General features: G+C 43.0%; 1 protein-coding gene across 1 annotated transcript in view; it reads left to right on the top strand.

Annotated features, from left to right (window-relative positions):
- The first annotated feature begins 13937 nt into the window (after positions 1 to 13937).
- The window catches only part of LOC134456088 (uncharacterized), an 18130-nt gene continuing 10108 nt past the window's right edge, over positions 13938 to 21959 (top strand). Inside the window, exons 1-2 of the mRNA XM_063207521.1 lie at positions 13938 to 14693; positions 14800 to 14893. Of these exons, the coding sequence (XP_063063591.1) occupies positions 13938 to 14693; positions 14800 to 14893 (850 nt within the window). The remainder of the gene's footprint in view (positions 14694 to 14799; positions 14894 to 21959) is intronic.

Raw genomic sequence — 21959 nt, 5'->3', positions numbered from 1 at the left:
TGAAAAAAGGTGGAATGAGGTGAACTCACCCCTTCTATGTCACGCATATCATTTGCATAAAATTTGCATGTCACGAAAAAAAACACTTTTTGGGAACGTTTTAACATGACTTTTAGGACAAAATATCACCCAGACAATATCCCATTTTATTCACAAGGCTTAGAACTTTCAGAATCTGTCCTGGAAATGGTCAAATTCCTTTACTTTGTTTTCGTTTCATAAACCCTTTAAAGATTCTGCCGAATGCAGAATCAGTTCGTGCTGGAAGACGGTTTGATCAGGCACATTTGAATAGCCTGAAGAACGTGGCGGCCTCAACGCCATGGTGTTGCTTGCGCTGTTGTTCTCACGTTATTATTCCCAATTACTTGACTCGCGCTGGCTGCTGCTGCTGACGGAGCCACCCAAATTGTTTTTTTGCCGTGTAGCCTATCTAACTGTCATCAGTGAGCACAAAAGAGGCTATGGCATTTGCGATATGGGGTACAGCTGTTTTAGAATGCATTTGCGTAACGATGAACTCGGAATGACTGTAGATTTAACTGCGCAGCGAATCACTTTCACTTTCCCTCTATGGCGTAAATTAAAAGGTTAGAACAAATTGATGGTGGAACTCCAAGTATTGTAGTATAGGTTAACCACATCACAGCGCAATGGGCTCATGAAAGTCCCAGTGAAAGACCTTGCATGCGAGAGGAAGGAACAGCAGTCTGCGTGCGCGCGCTCTCACACACACCCACTTCCGAGAGCTCGAGAAGGGCTGGGGAAAACAGCCCAGACAGAGCTCTTCGCGCATCTAGAAGTACTAATAACAGCAGACCTTGAGATGATTTCAAGGCTGAAATTTAGACTATAACGAGTAACGACCGTTATGGCAGCGCAGTAACTGTAATTAAATTACTGAAATTTGAAGAGTAATGCGTTACGTTCCTACGTTAGTGCCAAAAGCAATTAAATTACGTAACGACGTTACTTAGTAACGCGTTACCCCCAACACTGTAGGTTGCTATGGGCACCTAACATGACCAGTTTCCGGTCTGCCTAAAGGGGCGTGTCATAATACTCCTAGCATTGAATAGAACAGTCCTTAGGTCTGCCTAGGTCTGCCTAAAGGGGGACACCCCCCCCCCCCCCCCTGCAATAATAGAACCCGGAAACAATGGACCAATGGAACCTCTCTCTCTACTAGACAGGTCATCAGCTGGGAAAATTAGGCCTTTCGTCCTACCGCACTTTTCTCTGTGGATTACTGACCAGAAGCCCTATTGGAAGAAATTAAATCATGGGGCCACGTCAATTTTTGCTCAGAATTCAATATGGCCGCCATTTTCCAAAATGACTTGTTTTCATGCATTATTACATTGTACTATAAGGTGATATTCATGAACGATGAACTACTTTCAGCACTATTCTGTCCTATTTCCTTACATACATGTTTACAAAGGTTGACTAAACTAAAAGAAATGAAAATTAAGTTGGTCACCTTGCAATATCCAAAGGAAAGTGCTGAAAATAATGATTGAAATGCACATACAGAGTCTATGTCTGCGAAAATTAGGCCTATTGTCCTATCAGGGTTTTCACAGTGGATTACAGACCAGAGGGCCTATTGAAAAAGATTCACCAGCTGGTTGCCATCTCAAATGTGCTCCAAAATTCAAAATGATCTCTGTTTTTCAGAATGGCAGACTTTTATACATTTTTCTCAATACTGTAAGACCATAATTATCAATAAAGATAACCTATTTTCAGTGAAATCTCCTATCTACAGACGTGAGTACAAAGGTTGGCAACAGAAAGATGTAAATTTCCTATAGACAATATCCTAAGGATTGTTGTCAGAAAATGATTGAATTACACATACACAGTTGACTGCTGAAAAAGGCTATTGATCTGCCAAACTTTTCACATTAGATTTCTGACCAAAAGTGTTTCAGGCCTAGATTTTTTTTTGCATAAAGCAAGGGTGAGTGTGCGTGCGTGTGTGCACGCTCGTATCCCCCGCTCATCTTTCCCCTGCTCTACAGTGTCTTTCCCCCACACACTATTCTGCCTCCTCCACCCCCTCACTCATTCCCCCACCCCACACACTATTCTGCCCCCCAACCCCCTCACTCATCCTTCCCATGCTACTCTGCCCCTCCACCCCTCACTCACCCCCCACTATTCTGCCCCCCCCCCCAACTCAACTCCCCCCCCCCCACACACACACACACACACATTATTCTGCCCCCCGAACCCCCCACACACTATTCTGCGCCCCCACCTTCTAATTCAACCCCGACTCATTCCCCCCCAACCCCACTCTGGCCCCCCTACCCCCACTCACCCCCTCATTCATCCCCCCGCTCCTCCACATCATTCGGTCCCCCCTACCCCCCACCTTACACCCCCATACACACACACTCCCGGTCCACTGACACTGGCCACACACACTTGAGAAAAACGCACTCAGGCACACGTACACACACATACACACACGCGCACACACACAGACACACACACAAACGCACACACACACACACACACACACACACACACACACACACACACACACACACACACACACACACACACACACACAGAGTTTGGCAGGACAATATGCCTTTTTTCAGCAGTCCACTGTGTTTGTGAAATTCAATCATTTGACAACATTCCTTTGGATATTTCAAAGTGGCAAGATACAGGGGGTGGATAAAATAACTGAGACACCTATCATTTTAGTGTTGAAAGTTTAATGGCTCAAGTGGACCAGCCTGTTGGCCAATCTTCATCAATGGCACATTGCACCAGTAAAGTGAAGTGTGAAGGTTCAATTAGCAGGGTAAGAGCACAGTTTTGCTCAAAATTTTGCAATGCACACAACATTATGGGTGACAAGTCAGAGTTCAAAAAGGAGAAATTCTGTGTAACTGTTGCATCTTTGACCGAGACAGCAAGTCTTTGTGATGTATCAAGAGCCACAGTATCCAAGGTAATGTCTGCATACCACCAAGGATGAACCACATCCAACAGGATTAACTGTGGATGCAAGAGGAACTAAATGACACTAAAATGACAGGTGTCTCAGTTATTTTTTCCACCCCGTGTATATATATTCATGCCTTTTTCTAGACAACCTTTATACTCACGTCTGTAAGGAGATAGGACAATTTAACTGAAAAATAGGTCATCTTTATTGGTAATTATGGCCTTACAGTATTGAGAAAAATGTGTGAAAGTCTGCCATTCTGAAAAGGAGCACATACATGGCTTGGAGCACATACATGGCCCTGAGTTTTCATCTTTTTCAATAGGCCTTCTGGTCTGTAATCCACTGTGAAAACCCTGACAGGACAATAGGCCTAATTTTCGCAGACATAGACTCATTTGTGCACTCAGTGCATTTCAATCATTATTTTCAGCACTTTCCTTTGGATATTGCAAGGTGACCAACTTAATTTTCATTTCTTTTAGTTTAGTCAACCTTTGTAAACATGTATGTAAGGAAATAGGACAGAATAGTGCTGAAAGTAGTTCATCGTTCATGAATATCACCTTATAGTACAATGTAATAATGCATGAAAACAAGTCATTTTGGAAAATGGCGGCCATATTGAATTCTGAGCAAAAATTGACGTGGCCCCATGATTTAATTTCTTCCAATAGGGCTTCTGGTCAGTAATCCACAGAGAAAAGTGCGGTAGGACGAAAGGCCTAATTTTCCCAGCTGATGACCTGTCTATACTCTCTCTGCCCATAATATTTCAATTAGCAAACTTCAACCCAGCTTACAAAGACAAACACCATGAACACAACGCTGCAGCATGCCCCTTGTATTGCACTTCATTTAGCAAACACTTTAACCCATTGTGTCCTGGAGCGACATATACAGTACGCTGCATTCAGGTTCTTGAGATTTGAGCTGTTTTATTTAAAAATATGGGCATACTAGAGCTGCATAAGCTGAAGGTTCTAGCTTTTAAAGGCAACTCATTTCATGTTTTTATGTGCTTCAGAGGCTGAGATATTTAGGTTTCAATAGGGAGAGGACACCTTTTCCCAAAAAGGGCTTTGGCTAAAATGGGTTAATACAATGCAACTTACAAAAGAGCATGTAAACGTCATAAACAAACCTATTACTTGTAAAGTATGCATCTGGGCCATCACCTCTCCAACACACACCACTCACATTACATGTCATTTAGCACATACTTTTATCGAAGCAACTTACACGAGAGGACACAAACAACGTCAAAACACCACTGAGGCATACACCTTCTGCATGAATTGCATTAAATTTATTCACCGCTGCCTTTTATGGGTCATTCTACGATTCGGCTGCGCTTTTAAGTCCATGGATTTTATTTGCCAATTCCACTATTAACTGCATTCAATGATGTTTTGGACATTAGCATACATTTATCTTTCATATAATACAGAAAGTGAAGACATGGCATTATTTGCCTCAGCAAGAATGAATATTTAATACTGGTTTTGGGTGTTTGCATGCCGTCCTGTTTTCCAAATGTCAGATTCAGTCTTCATATTAGCATGTAAAGAAACTTGTTTTGCCCAAGATGATTGCAAATGTTGATTCACAGTAATCATCACAACATGACAAAACTGTCAGAAAGACCATTGTGCTTTCCATTATACATAAAATTTGCCATTTTGTGTGTGTCCACAAAATCTATGTTAACCGTGTCACGGTCTGAAACCCCCTCCATAAATCAGTAATGGTTTGGTCTTAGGCCATACGAATAATATCACGTGATATCGTAACCTCTTTGGCAGGATATGGGAAGACTTTTTGGTAAGTTTTGAGCTCCATTATTCCATAATTTAATCCATTCTTTCTCATGTTCTCATAGCGGGACAATTGCCTGTCAACTGTGTTATCAACATATTCATAACAATCTGAATTAGAAATCACATGTAGAAAAACACAGATAAAGCATACAAATAAGCAATATGCTTCACAGGACTCATGATCCACGGCACCTTGCCTCACACCATGCTGTCTGTGACACTGGTACCTGTGATTAAGGACAAGGCGGGTAAGGTGGGGAGCCTGGATAACTATAGGCCTATCGCACTTGCCAGTGTGCTATCCAAGGTCCTGGAAAGGATCCTGCTGGATAGACTTGATAACTATATTGGCACATCTGATAATCAATTTGGCTTTAAGCCGAAACATGCCACTGATCAGTGTATATACGCTCTTAAGGAGATGGTGGAGAGGTACCGATCACAGAATTCCTCCATTTTAATTTGTTTCATAGATGCGTCCAAGGCATTCGATAGAATTAATAATTTTAAATTGTTTCTAAAACTCAGACAGAGGGGTGTCCCCTGCACCATAATTAGGATCCTGTCATACTGGTATGCCAACCAGACCATGCAGGTCAAATGGGGTGAGGTGCTCTCTACACCATTTGGGGTGGGGAAATGGGGTTCGGCAGGGTGGATTACTCTCACCTGTTCTCTTCAATATTTATATGAATGACCTGTCTGAGCAACTAAGGGCCTGTAGGACAGGATGCATGGTCGGGAATGCACTGCTAAACCATCTCATGTATGCTGATGATTTAGCCATCTTCTCTCCCAGCAGTACTGGTCTTCAAGAAATGCTACATGTATGTTCAAATTATGGTTTGACTTATGATGTTAAATACAACTGCAAGAAAAGTGTGGTGCTCTTATGTAAAAGCAAGGGGGACAAGGACCTCACTTTTCCTTCTTTTTATTTGGCGGGGCAGGTTTTACCTGTAAGTGACAAAACAAAATATTTGGGACATATAATTACTGACCAAATGAGTGATGACGATGACATCTACAGGCAGCGCCGCATGTTATATGCACAAGCTAACATGCTGGTAAGGAAGTTTCACTGGTGCACTGATAGCCTGTTCAAGGCATACTGCACCCCTCTGTATACTGCCCCCTTGTGGACTAAGTATAAAAAGGGTAGCTTACAGAAACTCCAGGTTGCATATAATGATGGTCTGCGCATACTGCTTAAGAAGCCCAGGTGGAGCAGTGCTAGTGAATTGTTTTGTGGTCTAGGGGTCAACACATTTCATGCATTGTTGAGGAACTTGATGTATAAATTTATTTGTAGACTGGATGGCTCATGTAATCAAATTATTATGCTGCTGTCAAATCCGGCGCTTAGTGCAGTGCGATACCAGTCATACATGTGGAAACACTGGTACAAGTGTCTTTTATAAGTGTGTTTTGTATGTTTTTTTAATGTTCTGTATTGTGTTGTTTTTGTTGATAATGGACCTTGAGTCTGGAATAAAGCTGATGATGATGATGATGAAATACATGAATTGATTAGGGTGTTGTGGTGGAAATGCTGAGGTCCTCAGTCAGCACAACACCATAAAAATGGCTGAAATGTCAAGCAGTGTTACCGTCAATGGTGTTACGCATCAGCTGTGACAGTTGAAGAGGAGTATGTTTTTGCCAATTTATCTCCATATTGACAGACAAAAAAACAAAAAATCATTTGCTTTCTAGAGAGATGGGTTCGTCTGCTCTGTTTTTTCTCCTTAAAAAGTGCCGACTTGTTCCCCTGCACTCTTGACCGTAACACAGTTGAGTAACACGGTTGACTGTTTTGAAAGTGTTTTTGTGCTATTGATCTCTTATGTGTTGGAAAAATCCTATGAACAGACACTAGGGATTATCTCTGGAGTGGGAAGTCTTGTGTAAGGAGGGTGACAAAATTCAAATCAGACGTTACAGGGATTTATAATGAAAAATGTGTCAGTCTGTATCACAGTGAATACTAAAATCCTACTTAGGCCGAGAAAAAATAATGTTGTGGTTCCGGTTGCCGACCGACCCTGTCATTTTTGGTGCGACCCAAACATTTTTTTTGGACTTTTGAAAAAAAAAAAAAAAAAAACTATCACGTTGCTCTTATAGGCGAGACGAACACTTCTTCTAATTATTAACTCGTTATATCAAACTTTCTCCATGCCTGTCACCGAGGTTGCATAGCATGGCAGTCGATTGGGCAACACACACGCGTGTGCACTTGCAGCAAGCCGTGTGACAATGTACAAAGCGCTTAACAGTAGACAAAGCCAATGTCACCGCTGAATATCGCACCAATTCTGGACAAGCACGGGAGTTGACGTTGAATGTTAATTATTATGCCATTAGCTGCAGTTAGGCCTATAGGCCTATTGCAGCACATGGATCTATTCTCGATGTTTAAAGGAATCATCAGTGCCTTCCGGGTCTCGTCAAGTCATTGCGTTGCACGTTAGAGCAGATCCTAATGTTGCCTAGTACCGGTAAACGCTTGTTTGAAATAAAAGCACAAGTAAGCAGAAGTAGGACGGGGCCTGACTGTTTAGCTAAACTTTTCTTATTGTTTCATTTACAACCATGTTCAATATTTCCCAATAATTTAGACTACAGTGATACTGCATGGATTTACAATGGATGAGGTGTGGCTACAATAGGCTACAGCACAATCTAAACATTAAATAGTCATGCATGTCCACACAAGCTTGCTCCCGTAGGCAGCACCGGAGACTGAACATTCGCGGCTGCTAACGCGGATGCTCGGAACCTCACTCAGTAGCCTATGGGATGCGGGACATTTCATGATCCCATGTCAGAGTCGGGGTATCACTAAAGCTCTTTTTTTTGTATCCCTTAGTTTACAATATGGAATGCAAAGCTAAAACTGTTTTATATGAATTCTCTTTCATGCATTGAGTTAACCGGGCTGATGCTTTGTGCGGCTATGCTGCAAACTCTGTTATTAAGGACAAACATAGGCCTATTTTATTGTCGGCCTAAGCCCAGACATTTAGGTCCTATTTCGGAGGACAACGTATTTGTATTTAACACTACAAGAACCAAATAAAATGTTTGATAATCATATCAGCATGACTCACCTACCATGTCCCCATTGACGAAGCTTGCAAAGATGACACAAATATTTCCCTGGTAATCCACTTTTTTTGAAAACTTTCGATGGATAGGCCTGTGACGGTATTGCTTGCTTCGTGTTCTTTAGCGCTGATGTTCGAAGTCCAGTGTGGGCAGTGTAGTCTACTTGTCAGCTGTGATTGTCAATAATAAAATAAGCAGAGCTTTTGCTCCCCCATAAACTTTCGCGTGTCCTCTTCATTCCCACGGCACGTTGCATGGAGCACTGGAAGCAACGTTCTGTGGTCGAAGTCGGTGGAAGCACACAGCCTATCGGTAGCCTACCGCAGCTTTCAGATGAAAGAGAGGCAAAGCTTCCGTATGTCAATGGCACGCCACATGCGCAATGATCTAGTCATAACAGTTATGATAACGGTTAACCCAAACCCATAGCCTACTGAAGAATCATTCTATTTCATAATGGCGGACCTGTGCGGGGTCAGTATTTCATGTCCCTGCAACACGACCGCTCAAAACGGAATAGTGAGGGTAGGAGAGAAAACATTTTTTGACATATTCCAAGAGATAAAAAAGTGTAACTGCTGCAAAATTGAGTCGGTATCTGGCAGAGTTACCAGAACAGACGCCTGGGCTAATCTGGCCAGCGATGTGGTGTCCACAACGAGAACAGAGCTAGGAGCTAGTGTAAGTGCCGTAGTAGCCGCATTTGATTTTAAATATTTCATATTCAAGTGCGCTCCCGAGCCAGCCTCTGCATCAGCGGACGCCCAAAAGCCACATTCTGCGTTTGACGTCCTGTTCAAAGCACAGCAACATACGCATTTGCCACCTGCAAAAGTTGCAAACAATAGGAAGGACGAGCTGTACAATGACATCTTGGACAGACTGCGAGCCCTTGGAGTGGGGTTCTCGGTACCAGCAAGCCGAGAGCAAGGCTCACAACCAGGGCTGTAGTGGTCAAATTAGAGGTGGGTAAACTATGAATTTTTTTATCAGACAGACCGTGACGCGACGCGACGCAACGCGACATAGCACAAAGCAACGCAAGGTGTGAATCACTATGGGTCTTTCTCAAAACCTAGGACAGTGTCCTTCCAAGTGTATCAGCCTAATTAGTCACGCCCAGTGATTGGATACTTTTTGGTGAACTCTACAGAATATCCAATCCCTAGGTGTGACTAATAAAGAGTATCCAATCACTGGGCTTGACTAATTAGGCTGATACACTTGGTAGGACACTGGCCTAGGTTTTGAGGAAGAGCCAATGTTTTCGGCTGCCTTGTGGCTCTTTGATAGCCTGGTTCCTACCAGACCTCCATGTGTGTGCTCTGGAGCCCCCTGGTGGCACTCCAAACACACACATCGGTCTGGGAGCATGTGGCAGGATTCAATTTCTGGACTCAAAAAATAATGCCGAGCATTTAGCGCTTCAATATCACTGGCAGCTCACATTGAGGAGTCACATGACATATTATAGACTATATTGACGCTTTAGAGATCAACAGAAAACGGTTTTGTAAGAATTTGTTGATATTGAAGCAATAAATGCTGCGATTATTTTTTGACTGTAGAAATGGAATCCTGCTACATGCTCCCAGACCTAGTAGTGGAGCTCACAAAGCTGTGCGGAACTACAGGTCGGGCAAGAGCCAGGCAAGCTCTTTGATGATGTGTGTTTGAAAATGTTACTTCTCAAGCATGACAACTGATACTGGTGATCACCATTGTGAATGTATGTGACTTTAGTTGCGGCCCATTCATTTGATATATATATACACACAAAGTGATGTAGGTCTATCCCACTAAATCTTGGGCTTTATATCTTCATATGCCACAAGGCATGGATAGGTAACACTAGGTAGGCCTATTAACCTAAACATTCCGCATATGGACACTATAATATCGTCCAACCAATGTGCAGTTTTTCCCTCTAAATGCTGCAAATATTAAGTAGCCTATCAAATGTAATCAGTACTTAACCCCACATCCCTAATAAATATATCAATCAATAGGCTAATAGGCAACACATTTAGACAATATACATTGTCAGTAGACCTCCATGTGATACAATAAGTGAACAACAATAATCTCTTGAAAAGACACCTTGAGCATCTGTGCAGTTGTGCCAAATTGCTAGCTTATGAGGACCCATAATAGCCTACTTTGTACACCACTTTGTACACCTTTAAGGACCTGTAGGTTACATTTTACAATAATAAGTTTAGCAAGCTACAACATCACAGCATTGGGAAAGACTTCAACATTTGGATCTAGCAATTCTTGGCTGGCATTGTAATTCCTGCTCTTATGCTTATTCTGTTACAAATGCCAGGGGTTTTTGTAATGAATGCAGGTGGCACCGTAGTTGAAATACAATTTCCTGTATCGTGAATCACAGCATGTGAAGGGAAAACAGCTTGCATTTAGCAATGATAATAATTAGATAAGATAATTCCTGCTTCACTGATGCATTCTGTTGCAAAAGTCATAAACTAGTGCCTGTTTTCACATTGATCCAAGGAACAGTGTTGTTGGACTCTCACAACTGGACAAAAAGTCAGCCTAAATTCCCTCACGTTGGGTTGTGCGCATCGCATCGGTATTAAGAACTGCCGCTACTCGCGGTTACCTTTCATAATATAGAAAGCATAAGGAATAATCGGTCAGCTTGCTGCTAGGACAAGGTGTTAAAAAGTAACATAACTTGGAAGGATAGCATGACTGCGCATTAGCTAATCTTGAAAGCTCGTTCTGTCATTGCCATAATTCGTCAAGTCAAACTTATTTATAAAGCACATTTAACGACTCATGTAAATTGATCTCTGTCAGTCTTACTTTGTACTTGAGGCCTTTTGCTGGCATCTGCAGAAGTGGAAGCACTGGATGGTCTCTTCAAATATCTCCTAATATCCATGATGATTAACTTTGAACAGGTAGGCAGGCAGGCAGGCAGGCAGGCAACTACACAACGTGTATGTGTTTACATATTCCCTGGATCCTGATTGGTGTCGCCGCCGCAGCCGAAAGGCACTGATTGGAAGGTCACATACCCGAATACAGAGCAGATGAAAATGATTCCTACTGAATTAAGTATGTTCAACAATATTTTTTAAATGACACCAAATTTATTTTGGATTATTCCAACGGCAGATCAGAAGGCGCAGGGAACTTTGACGTGCGTAATTGCCATTAAGAGCTGCGTAAACGCTATTTAGAGGTGGGTAAACGCTATTTAGAGGTGGGTAAACGCTATTTCCTAAATTCCAGAGGTGCGTAAACGGCGTTTACGTGCGTTTACCCTCCACTACAGCCCTGCTCTCAACTGCTAACGGTGAGTCTATGTCTGCAAACCACTGTGCAATTCCTTGCTTTCAATATGATGGTGTTCGTAAGCGCATAATTTGTCCATCCTCCGTTCCTTGATGTGGCGTTAGCCAAGTCAAAACTCAAGGAGACTGGACGTCTGAGTGACGAGCAGCCACATAGGCCTACAGCAGCAATAATACTGGCCAGCGCTGAGGGCGTTTTTTTTGAGAAGCCCAACCGCTTGGCATTCATAAGCCAACCGGCTGAAGTGGTACTTCAATCGTAAACGTGGTGTTAACCTTTCCTGATGTAAACCCTGACCGTACAGACTGTCAGGGGAATGTTTCTCTCGTGTAGACTCCGGGGTCGAAGAAAGCTAGTGTTCTCCGGGATTACTCTTCTTAGTTTATAATCACAAAGAGGGCAGCTTCACTGGGCTAATTTAACCGGTTTATTACACTTACGTAATGTTACACAACTAGGCCTACTCCGGTTAACGTTCTGACCGCATACAAACTTCTCCCTCTAGCCTTATCTTCCTATCCACTCGTTGCCCGCCCACGCATGCGCATACCACGTCCTATTGCCTTTCTTACAACAGGGCTAAATCCCTTTGCCACACGCGCAGCTTTTGCAACATTGTTGAGAGTTTTAATTGGATAAGAAAGTTTTCGAGTGCCTGTTGTTACATTGTATTCTAGAGGGTAATCGGTTCTACAACACAGTTCGGTGGTGGTTGCTGTGATTTTCTCTTGCAAAAAGGCATTGAAAATGATTTAACAGTAGGCCATATGCATGTTATGATTAAGTGTTCATATTTTTTAAACTTTTTGCCTTTCGTCATATGAAATGGTTAATTCAGTGCATTTCACGAATCAAATAATCATAATTAAAACCCCACACATAGGCCCTACATAATTAAGCCTTCAACTAGAGACATTAAAATAAAAATAAAAGTCTAATAAATTAAGCTTTTTGAAACTTGACCACCTTCGAAACAGAGCCATGTGGCTGTAGGGACATATGCTCATGCGAATACCATCAAGATTTTGTGTTTTCCACTATGTGACTTGCTCCTTGATGGCACTACCAAATGTGTCATCATTCATTCATGCCCTGTCTAATCAAGTTAAGATAATTATTATTTGAGTTTCTATCACTCAGCCGTAATATTAAGAATTAATTGTTATGGAAATAAACAGTATACTGATCTCATTTTTCACATATATTTTAGACATTTAATATCAGAGGCAATAGTGACTTTGATATATATGTAGGTATATAAATGAATAGTGCAAAAATAAACATGCTGCATTTATAATCTCATTCAATAATTTAAATAATATAAAATAATAATCCCCCCCCCCCTTTTTTTTTTAGGTCCTCACAAATTGCTTGTGGTACATCACCAACCAGCATACTGTTTTCCTCGATGCATCGCGCCATGACAGTGACGTGACTCCCGTTCCAGCATGCTGGGACTTTGAGGGCTACAACGATGTTAAGAGGAAAAAGCTCAAGGAACAGCCCATGTGTGCTACAATACTAAACAGCCACTCCCAGGCCCTGCTTTCTGTGAGTGGAAAAGCCTACATGTCCTCCACAGATAACTGGAGAAAACTGAGGGAGGACATATTCAGCTTAGCCACCTGCCTTAAGCACTACGCCAAGTATCTTGAAAAGAAGAGAAACTCGTCATCCTCAAACCATCGTTCAAATGGGCCCGTCCGAGTGGTCTCAGAAAACTTTTCTGTGACTCACCATGGACACACACAAGAGGTTGCTGCGAGACTCCAGTTGCTGGACAGTGTTGTGTGCCAAGCAAGTATTCCAACACCTGTACTCCTGGATGAAGCAACACATCTGAAGAAACCATTTCCAACTCCATGGCACAGATTTGATTTTCTCAACCACATCCAGCTGTCTGTGCCTGTTGATGTCCTTAAATACCAACCCGGGGGCAGCAAGACAGGCACTGTATTTTTGTGGAAAGTTCAGAGTTCAAGGACCCAAGATGAGCAGCTGACTCAGACCACCCAGATTGTCAGCGCTCTTCAGCCCTCTCTGCCAAGATACCACTCCAGACAAATGAAGAACGAATTCAAGAGGAAGATATCCAATATTGCCAGGTTCACTCCAAGTGTTCTCGAGGCCATTTACCAAGACATCTCCCTGGATTCCTCTGCACCGGCCAATCCAGTAATGAACCAGCGCATTCAAGTGGCTCTCCAGTTGATTTGCGCACTCTAAATAGCGGGCGTCCAGGGGACAACTTCGAGGAATTCTTCTCCAAAATGGAGGATGCAGTGAATGAGGTCACGGCAGCAGATGACCGGAGGCATGGCACAGCCCATCTGTCTGAGTGGTTGTCGCTGGAAGATCTAATTGAGCAGGTCAAAAGCAAATGCCCAGAGGGAACCAGAGTGCCAAGCAAAGCTCTGGTGCGATTGCAGTTTGCTCCCCAAAACCCATATACCAGAAGAGCATTGAGCTTTACATCCAGATTTGATTTGAAATATAAAATACAGCTCCGGGTAGCTCACCCAGACACACATTTTTGTGCTGCACTCTTCAAATTCCTTCGACTACGCATGCATGAACTCCAGTCGGACATTTTTGTCCTATTTATGGATGACAAGGCAAAGATCCCAGTGGGAGAACCAGGGGAGCCGGTATCCACTGGTGTCCGAGGTCGGCACTCAATCACTCCTTCTACAACCCAACTGGTAGCCATGGACCACGACATGACAGGCAAGGGGTCGATTTCTTCCACTGTGTTTATGCAGCCAAATGCACCTCATCATGCAGAGGGCTCGTGGTACAGCGGCAAGGTCAGGATCATGGTGCAAGATGCTGTCTTTCAAAAATCAACTGCTTACAGGAATGCAGCAGCATCGGTGCGGTTGGCGAAAGAAGACCCTGCAGGGTGCAAACCCATCCACATAAAATACAGTGATGGTGGCGCTGAGCATCGCACCCTGCTCATTAAGGTGCAGTTGAGCCTGATCGCGGTGTTCAAAATGTTAGGGCTGGATATGCTCATTGCCAGTAGAGCAGCTCCAGGCCAGAGCTGGCAAAATCCAGTGGAGAGGGTCATGGCTGTCCTCAACATCGGGCTACAGAACTGTGCGCTGGAGAGAGTCCAGATGTCAGCGGAAATAGAAGGCCTTCTGAAGAGGTGTGGCTCAATGGCAGACATACGCAAAGCTTCTGAGAAGAACCCAGGGCTTGTCCAGGCCTGGAGCACTTCCATCGCACCAGTGCTGGACACAGTGGCAGGGCGCTACAGTCGGCTCAAGCTGAAGGAAGAGCCAATCACAATATTGGATGCGGTTACAGATGGTGAGGAAAATTCTGTCATGGAGGCCATAACAGCCCTCTTCCCAGGGATCAATCCTGCCACGGTGACAAAACAACAGGCGGAAAAAGATGCAGCCTTCTCTTCATGGGTAGCAAAGCACTGCCGGCAACGCCAGTATCTGTTTCAGGTAGAGTTTATCTTTTCCTGTGCTTTGCTGATTATCATGAAGTTAAGTTATATGTTCTTTAAAGGATGTACAATGTTTTACAATGTTATTCAATGTCTTTCTTTAGATACGAAAATGTGGTGATCCGGAATGCTGTTCAGCTCCAGTCCTTCCGCCTGAACGACTTACATGGCTTCCTGACCCAATGCCTGATGACACTGGTAAGGACTTGATACATTCTACACAAGATTGCTCTATACACTTTGATGTAACCATATTTTACTTAGTGTGCTTACAGTGCAGAAGCAAGATGCTGAAGTGCATGAGCTATGTCTTTCAGAGAACACAGACTATGTACAGTATATTAAATATGAACGCTGTGTGTCGCGCTAGGCTACAAGCGAGGAGTGGGCTGTGTACAAGTTCAACTTTATTAGCCATGTCATCACAATGAAAATACAGTCTCTATACCTTGGTGTACTCCCATATTCAACAATACTCCTCTCATACAGACTTACTGTGGTTGGTCTAAGAAAAAAAAAACTTGCCTGTACAGTCATCTAGTTCCCATATACTTACTGTATATGGGACATGTAAACATGTTTGTGATGTGCTTTGTTGATAGGTGAACATTACCAAAGTTTGGCTGATGTTATGGGCAAAGACACGAATGACGACCATCGACCTTCTGCCCAACAGAGTCACAAACACAAGCAGGCTGCTTGTGTCGATGCCTTCATGTCTGAGGAATTGGAAAGACAACATAAAGAGTCTGGACTGTTCACAGCCCAACATGCACGCGCAGTTGTAAGCTGTGAAGAATGTGCCAAGCCGCGTGTCATTTATTCAATGCGACTCCTCTCCTCTAGGCACCAGGCGTCACTTGCTGAGGCACTGTCTGATGACTCCCTAGAATTTACCTGTGGGAGTCATATCCTGGAGCCGACACACGTTTTGGCCGCAACAGTTCAGGTCAGGCTTGCGCTGTCATGTGGGGATCCACTGGAGCTGGCATACTATCGGGCCTCTTTTGGGAGGCAGGACCTCTGTGCCCATTGTGGTGGGCCTCAGGGCACCGTTTCACCAGAATTGATTAAACAGTTTAAAACTGTCCTGCCCTGCTGCCTCACCTGTGTGTCAGCTGGCAAAAAACATATTGTGGCCAGGCCATATGGCAAGCAGAATTGAGTGACCATCACTAAGTTCAGACAGCAGGCTGAATTGACCTGTGTCCATTTTTTCATACTAAGCCACTATTTTCCTGGTGAGATTTTAGCTCTTGACATTTCTAATTTTTTCCCTCTACAAGTATGGTGCCGTAATGTTCATTTCGGAACAGTGACTTCAGTGACGTTGATGTCTGGTTAAACAATGCCGTTTGCATCCAGCCACTAAAAGCATTGCAGTTTGAAAGCCTGTTCTACGGTGTACTGTTTAAAAATGGCCTGAATCTAGGACTTTTTTTTGCACAGTGACTCTGATATCTGAAAGTCTTCCTCTGGCCTGCAGGCCTTATGTTTCACACCGCTGTTTTTCAGTTTTAAAAAAGTGATACTGGTATTGAATGAAATGTTTTTTTTGCACTTTCAGGTTTACTTGTTCTTTTTATATTTTTATCCTCCACAGTTTACAGATTTACAATTGTACTGGTATAAAAGTACGGACATGTTGTTTTGGCACAGTGCTGATCAATACTATATGGAATTACAGTTAAGTTTATTAAATGTATAAATGCATTAAATGTCTGAGATGTCTTCAATTCACACTGGTACATACTTTCAATGGGCATATTTAAATAATAATCTTGACAGGATATTGAGCTTGCATGAAACTACTGGCGGGTACTAGCCTACATCTAGTAAACCTATGAAAAAGTCCTGCTGACAACGGCAGATCCAAAAAAAAAAAAAAAAAAATCCTACCGACCCATGACCTCAACTGACAACCAACCGGAACCAAACATTTATTTTTTTTAGGCCTTATGATGCTCAACAATCACATTTTCTATATCAGTTGCACAGATTAATGACAACATTATTGCTGTGGGACATAAGCACTTTCAAACGTATGTTGTTTCAACTCTGTAGTATTTTTATATATGTTTGAAATGACATAGTATTTGTCCATAACACTGTTGACAAAATACACTTAGGGGTTTCTTTTGCCTTAAGACATGTACAAGTTTTTATCTTTTACCTGACATGTTTCGATGGTGTTACTTCCGTCTTCATCAGAGGGTCACTGTGATGTTGATGAGTGACGTGCTTTAAGTTATACAGTTAGACATAATGAACTTAATACTGTTGACAAAATAATTAAGCAAATGTTCGCTTTCATTAGAGTGTTTATCAAATGATTTAAGATTAAGCTTGGCAATTTGTTTGTTTGGAAACTTAAATATATACACTGTGGAAACATCTTGGTCATTTATTTGAAAAAAAAATACTGATAATTGACATTTTGCATTTGCCAAAAGCGCACTGGAAACGTAGAATGACCCACATACAAAGCGACTTACACAATAGGACATACTGTAAACATCACAGACACACCATGCAGTCCCCATTTCCCCTCAAATATGCAAGACGGGCCCTGCCGTGGCCATCTGGTAGGGCACTCGCCTGCCATGCGGCTGACCCAGGTTCGATTCCCGGACCTGGTCCTTTGCCGACGCCTCCCCGTCTCTCTCCCTATTCGCTTCCTGTCTACCTCTCATACTGTCGAGTCCATAATGAAGTCTAAAAAGACCAAAAACATATTTAAAAAAAAGAAGGAAAATATGCAAGACTCTGAAGAAGGCGTAGGCCGAAACATCAGTCTGTCATGCTAACCCACTACAATAAAATACAAGAATTACACCCAAGACTGCAGCCTTTCTACTAAATATGAACTTTGTTGTTTGCTCGTACCCGAAGACCTTGTTAAAAACTAAAACAGTTGGGAGTTGAGTGCACTTTCTGAAAAAAAGACAAAAACCCTCTCAACTATGCACACAGATCATCATCGCTGCCCTGCAGAGAATACTGATCACACTTCAAAGGCAACTGGGATCATGCAAATACAGATGGTCTGAGACAGACAGACAGTGTTGCCAGATTGGGCTGTTTCCCGCCCAATTGGGCTGCTTAGGGTGGCCGTGTGCGGGTAAAAATGGCATTTAGCAGAAAAACCCGCCCAATTTTTGCCATAGAAATCAATAGAATTGGGCAGGATTTTGAGCTTCTAGGCGGGTTTTTAGCATTTTTTGGGCTCGAAATCCTCAGCCTCATCTGGCAACCCTGCAGACGGACAGATGAGAGGCTGCGCTGCACCATCTGCGGGAATGGGTACCACATTTCAAATTAGATTATCCAAACAAGGGCAGACAGATGTACAAACAGAGAGGCGGTTCAAGACGGTGGGTCTGTGCACTGCGGAAAAAGTTGAACCAAAAAATACATTTTATTAAATTGAAAAGCTGATGGAAACGTTGCTGTTTTCATTTAACCCTATCCAGACTGGGGGGGGGGGGGGGGGGGGGGGTGTCTAATAGTCGGCGCACCAACTTTGATGTTGTATAATTCCTTAACGACTTAAGGTATGACTACGAAACTTGGTGACTTTTCCTAACGGTTTTCTGACAGGTATGTCTGACCGAAAATCACTGATCTAAGTTTCATTATTGTTCCTTTTTCATATTTTGTTGTTATTTCCATTAGCATCAGACAGCTTTGTGAGCATTAAAGTGGTCTGAAGCATATAATCATTAAAATTTAAGTGCATTACCTAAATTTGATGGAAAATACATTATGGCGAGATTTTGGGCATTATAATCAGATGATGTCATAATGACGTCATTATGGGGGGGTCAAAAGAGCCCCCCCCCAGGCCCAGGAATGCCAAAAAAGCCCAGTCTGAATACGGTTAATAAGCTTATTCTGCAGTGTGCAGATCTACCTTCTTGAACGGTCTGACACTTTTGTCTGGCACCTGCAACAAGTGACTTTGGATGTGCCCACCCTATCCAAAAACGACAAACAGACAGACAGACAGACAGACAGACAGACAGACAGACACATCATAGTCTACAGCTGCGATTTTCAACCTATGGGCCAGGAATTCCAAGTGGGCCTTGAAATCATTTTCTACAAATTATAATCATATTTTGATGTGCTATGTTGCTATTGATTTGAGTTTTACTCTTCATTGGGTCAGAAGTGGTCCCTGAACATTTGTGACAATTTCGAGTGGGCCCCACGTTGGAAAAGGTCGGGAACCCCTGGCCTACAGACTATTACAGATTGTTTCAGTTCTTACTTTCAGTGTACTGTTTACCTTGCACTTTTAGGAGCATCATTTCAAAGTCAATTTGGGTCATCCAAACACATGCAATAAATAAAGAAATGATACGTCACAGTGTTTATACTGTCCTTAATGCCAGATGACATATCCAATTTTGATCATCCAAATAGGCCTAGGAACAGTCGTACAGACAGACAGAGAGGCCCCATTCATGCAAATTCAGGAATGTTTATGGTCTATTGTTGGGTGTTGTTAGGTGCATCATTTCAAAGCGAAGACCTGCAAGAGGACATGCAAACATACACGTGAATACATGCGCAAATGCGGGTACACACGCACACACACACACACACACATGCACGCACACACACACACATTTTACTTCTTTATTTGGATTGACAGATATACATTTATCATGGCACAATCCACATTTGGTTTAAAAGGAGTCCTATACAGCACTAGAATCTTGTGTTCATAATGTCCTAAGGGTAAAGGTGGCACCTGCGTTTCCATATGAAGAGGCTTCCAATGATGCAGGATATTGGGCAAAATTTTGTGAATTGTTTGGCCCTTCTTTTTGACAGTCCACAGATCTGTAGACCACGCAAACATAGCTTATGCACGTGGCCCAGACTACCAAAAATGAGCACAATTACTTTACATGAGTAATTGCAGTTGTTTAAAGCAGTACACAGTGGTTGGTATTTCAGAAGCTTCGTTGAGTAGCATATATCCATATATGAATCAAATGAACATCCAATTTCTACAATTATAACTTCCCTCTCTCTCTCTCACACACACACACACACACACACACACACACACACACACACACACACACACACACACACACACACACACACACACACACACACACACACACACACAATGGATAAAAGGAAAAGGCAACAACTGAGTGCATGCTACCTCTAACACACAACACACACACACACACACACACACACACACACACACACACACAGTGGTAAAAGGAAGGAGCATAGACACAATGGCTGCAGGAGCTGCAGGAGTCCTGTCATGTGGCCACCGGTTTGGTGTGTGTGTGTGTGTGTGTGTGTGTGTGTGTGTGTGTGTGTGTGTGTGTGTGTGTGTGTGTGTGTGTGTGTGTGTGTGTGTGTGTGTGTGTGTGTGTGTGTGTGTGTGTGTGTGTGTGTGTGTGGCCACTGGTTTGACAGCTGTAATGGCCCACAGCACTGCCGTGTGTGTGTGTGTGTGTGTGTGTGTGTGTGTGTGTGTGTGTGTGTGTGTGTGTGTGTGTGTGTGTGTGTGTGTGTGTGTGTGTGTGTGTGTGTGTGTGTGTGTGTGGCCACTGGTTTGACAGCTGTAATGGCCCACAGCACTGTCATGTGCACAGTCACCACACAGGACAGCACAGACAGACTCTGTGTGTGTGTATGTGTATGTGTATGTGTATGTGTGTGCGTGCGTGCGTGTCTATTTCCTCTAAGGCAGGGGTGGCCAACCAGTCGGAGACCAAGAGCCACATTTTGTAATGTGTCAAAGAGCCACACTGGCACACATACATCACGCGGGCATATAAACATGCGCCCACCCACCAACATCCCCCATCCTTCTCGCACCACAGACCAGCAACAACATACACATGGGCATGAACATCAACCATCTCTTCCTTACACACACACACACACACACACACACACACACACACACACACACACACACACACACACACACACACACACACACACACACACACACACACACACACACACACACACACACACACACACACACACATTGATGTTACACCACAACTTGATGGCCTGACTACAATTACAGTCCTGAATGTAAGATGACCCCCCCCCCCCCCTTTGTTTTGTTTTTTTGCAACTTCATTTTTTGGGGAAGAAAAAGTTTTTTTCAAGATCAACATTTTGTTTTACATAGTAAAGGGTAGACCTACTCAAGTTAAAATTCTGTTCTGTTCACATTTTAATAAAACACATGTCACAGTATTATAATATAATATATAATATAAAATATAATATTTCCATGAACTCTTTATAACAGAGCACATTAATCAATTGATGATAACTCGGAACAAAGATTCTCGCCTCTCTGCTCATTCAGGCGCGTCCACAGACAGGCAATACTTTCTTGCACACAGATGACCATTGGATGTCTGACGACGACACCATCTAAAACTTAACAGAGTGGTTCATCAAATCGCCGTTCATTTTCCACATTATTGTTTCAACGGGTGCTGGCAGGTGGCCAGGGAAAAAACAAAGTTTTCCTTTTGAAACTAAACTGAACGCAGACAAGCAACAAGGCGATTGGTTGTTGTTTCAAATTCCCACCTTCGCGCTGCCTGCCCACGCCGCTTTGAGTGGCAGCTGACAGACGTCCGACTTTCACAGCGAAAACTAGAACATTATTTTTGGCGCTATTTTGTCTGTAGTCCGCGAAAATGAGACAATTTTAAATGACTTTGTTGAGACCAAAAACATAATTTCTCATTCGGGCCAATATATAGTAAAAAAGCCGCACTCCCGGATCAGTTTCTTGCAGTTTTAATACTGGGTTAGCATGGCATGGAAACCCCACAGTCCAGCCCACCGGGAAAATGCCCTGTATGACAGATGACCCTTCCAGGCCCCTGGGAAAATGCCCTGTAGGCCAGATTACAGTACAAGTCCAGCCCACCGGGAAAATGCCCTGTATGCCAGATGACCAGTCCCGCCCTGACCACAGAGGAACAGACAGACAGCTGGGCTGCAAGGGGTTTTCAGAGCCTTTGCTCAAGCAAAATTACTAAGACGGTAATATGGGGAAAGAATGTTCCATTACATAACACACAAAATAAATACTGCATGACAAAAGGCCTGTAGATATTTAGTACGAAAGCCTCCCAAAAAACACAAATTGTTGACACAAAAGTGGTTGAAAAGTTTGGTGGTTAAACGATAATAATGCGAGCTGCATTCTTCTGATGAGTATCTCCCTTCTAACATTCTCATCTGG

This window comes from Engraulis encrasicolus, chromosome 9 (assembly GCF_034702125.1).
Source record: "Engraulis encrasicolus isolate BLACKSEA-1 chromosome 9, IST_EnEncr_1.0, whole genome shotgun sequence".
NCBI classification, from domain to species: Eukaryota; Metazoa; Chordata; class Actinopteri; order Clupeiformes; family Engraulidae; genus Engraulis; species Engraulis encrasicolus.
The sequence above is the reverse complement of the archived record's forward strand: the minus strand, read 5'-3'. Positions and strand labels throughout refer to the sequence as shown.